The sequence below is a fragment of the Chaetura pelagica genome, unplaced genomic scaffold (genome assembly GCF_000747805.2).
Source record: "Chaetura pelagica isolate M959 unplaced genomic scaffold, ChaPel_1.0 scaffold241, whole genome shotgun sequence".
NCBI classification, from domain to species: Eukaryota; Metazoa; Chordata; class Aves; order Apodiformes; family Apodidae; genus Chaetura; species Chaetura pelagica.
In genome coordinates this window covers 149996-151202 of record NW_009952057.1, presented here as the reverse complement: position 1 = coordinate 151202, position 1207 = coordinate 149996, and the positions used below count along the sequence as shown (strand labels likewise).

The window sequence follows — 1207 nt, the reverse complement described above, 5'->3', positions numbered from 1 at the left end:
TACTAAATGTCAACCTGCAATTCCAGCTGAGGAAGACTGGAAGGCACAATCTATCAGTCAGTAAAGCTTGCTCAATAGCAAAAATAACTCGTACTTCTTTCTACCTTGCAACACCAGCCTCAACATGGAGTTGAAAATGGAGCTGAAATGGTTTCCTCTCCTTCCTTCCTTTCTCCCTCTCACCTTCCTGTTCTCTCTCACTCTCTTCAGACCCTACATGACTCCATCCTACCAGGCAGGACAAAGTTCAGTTAAAATTGTTCATGAGAGAATATTTGCACACAAGGTAAACCTCCCTACCCACGCTTCCAAATACGTCCAAAGCATTTGAAATTAAGTCCTTGTCACATTAAATGACCCCAGCTTCAGACAGAGAGGGTGTCATGCTTATAGCAGGTTGTGGTGAAGAATCACAGTAGGGCTTCCAAGGGTTGAGCAAGAGCTGACATGGTGGATGACAGTGCCTTGGAGTCATTTCTGGAATCCATTTGCCTATCAGTTTGGCACTGCAGAGGCTGAGCAGTGGGCCTGTGGTGGGCTTGGAGGGTGATAAAATCTCAGGGTTGGAAGACAGATATCCAGGCACTATCAATGCCCAACCAGCCTGAAGTCATGGGTTTTGTTTAGGAGGCAGGAGAGGCTTTTGCTTTGCATATTTGGCTTTTTCCATTTGTGAGTTTTCCAGGAGGCAACAGCTTGTGGGGATGTCTCTGCATCGGGTGGACAAGACAGTGCTGTCTGCAGCATATTCAGACATATAAAACCATAAAACTGTACGTCCTGAGACTGACAGACCTCTGTGGGTCTCAATATCCTTCCTTAATTCTCCTCTAGTCCTTCTTCTACTCCAGTAAGCGCTGGCCCTCAGGACTGCCCCCTCACGCTGCCACCAGCACCAGAACCGCTGGAGCAGCCCCGCGGAAGGAGCTGAAGGTGGCTCTGGCGAGAACGCAGACCCACCAGCGGGCGCGTCCGATGGTGCTGCTGCTGTTTTAACGACACACAGGATAATAAAGAGAGGAGTTTCCTCCGGAGCACCGGGCTTTTCCCCTCTGCCAAGCCCCCCCGGGCCCCAGCAGCTGGCTCCGGCTCGGCTTGGTCCCCGCACCACCGTCCCACGCTGCGGGCCGTGCAGGCCGTGCCGGGCCGTGCCAGGCCGTGCCCATGACATGCCGTTCCCATGCCGTGCCATGCCGTTCCCATCCCG

The 1207-nt window shown here is 52.5% G+C and overlaps 1 protein-coding gene across 1 annotated transcript in view; it reads left to right on the top strand.

Moving 5' to 3' along the window:
* Nucleotides 1–217: 217 nt before the first annotated feature.
* MFSD7 (major facilitator superfamily domain containing 7) overlaps nucleotides 218–1207 on the top strand; it is a 24011-nt gene continuing 23021 nt past the window's right edge. Inside the window, 2 exon segments of the mRNA XM_010003802.1 lie at nucleotides 218–286; nucleotides 835–978. Coding sequence (XP_010002104.1) covers nucleotides 218–286; nucleotides 835–978 — 213 coding nt within the window.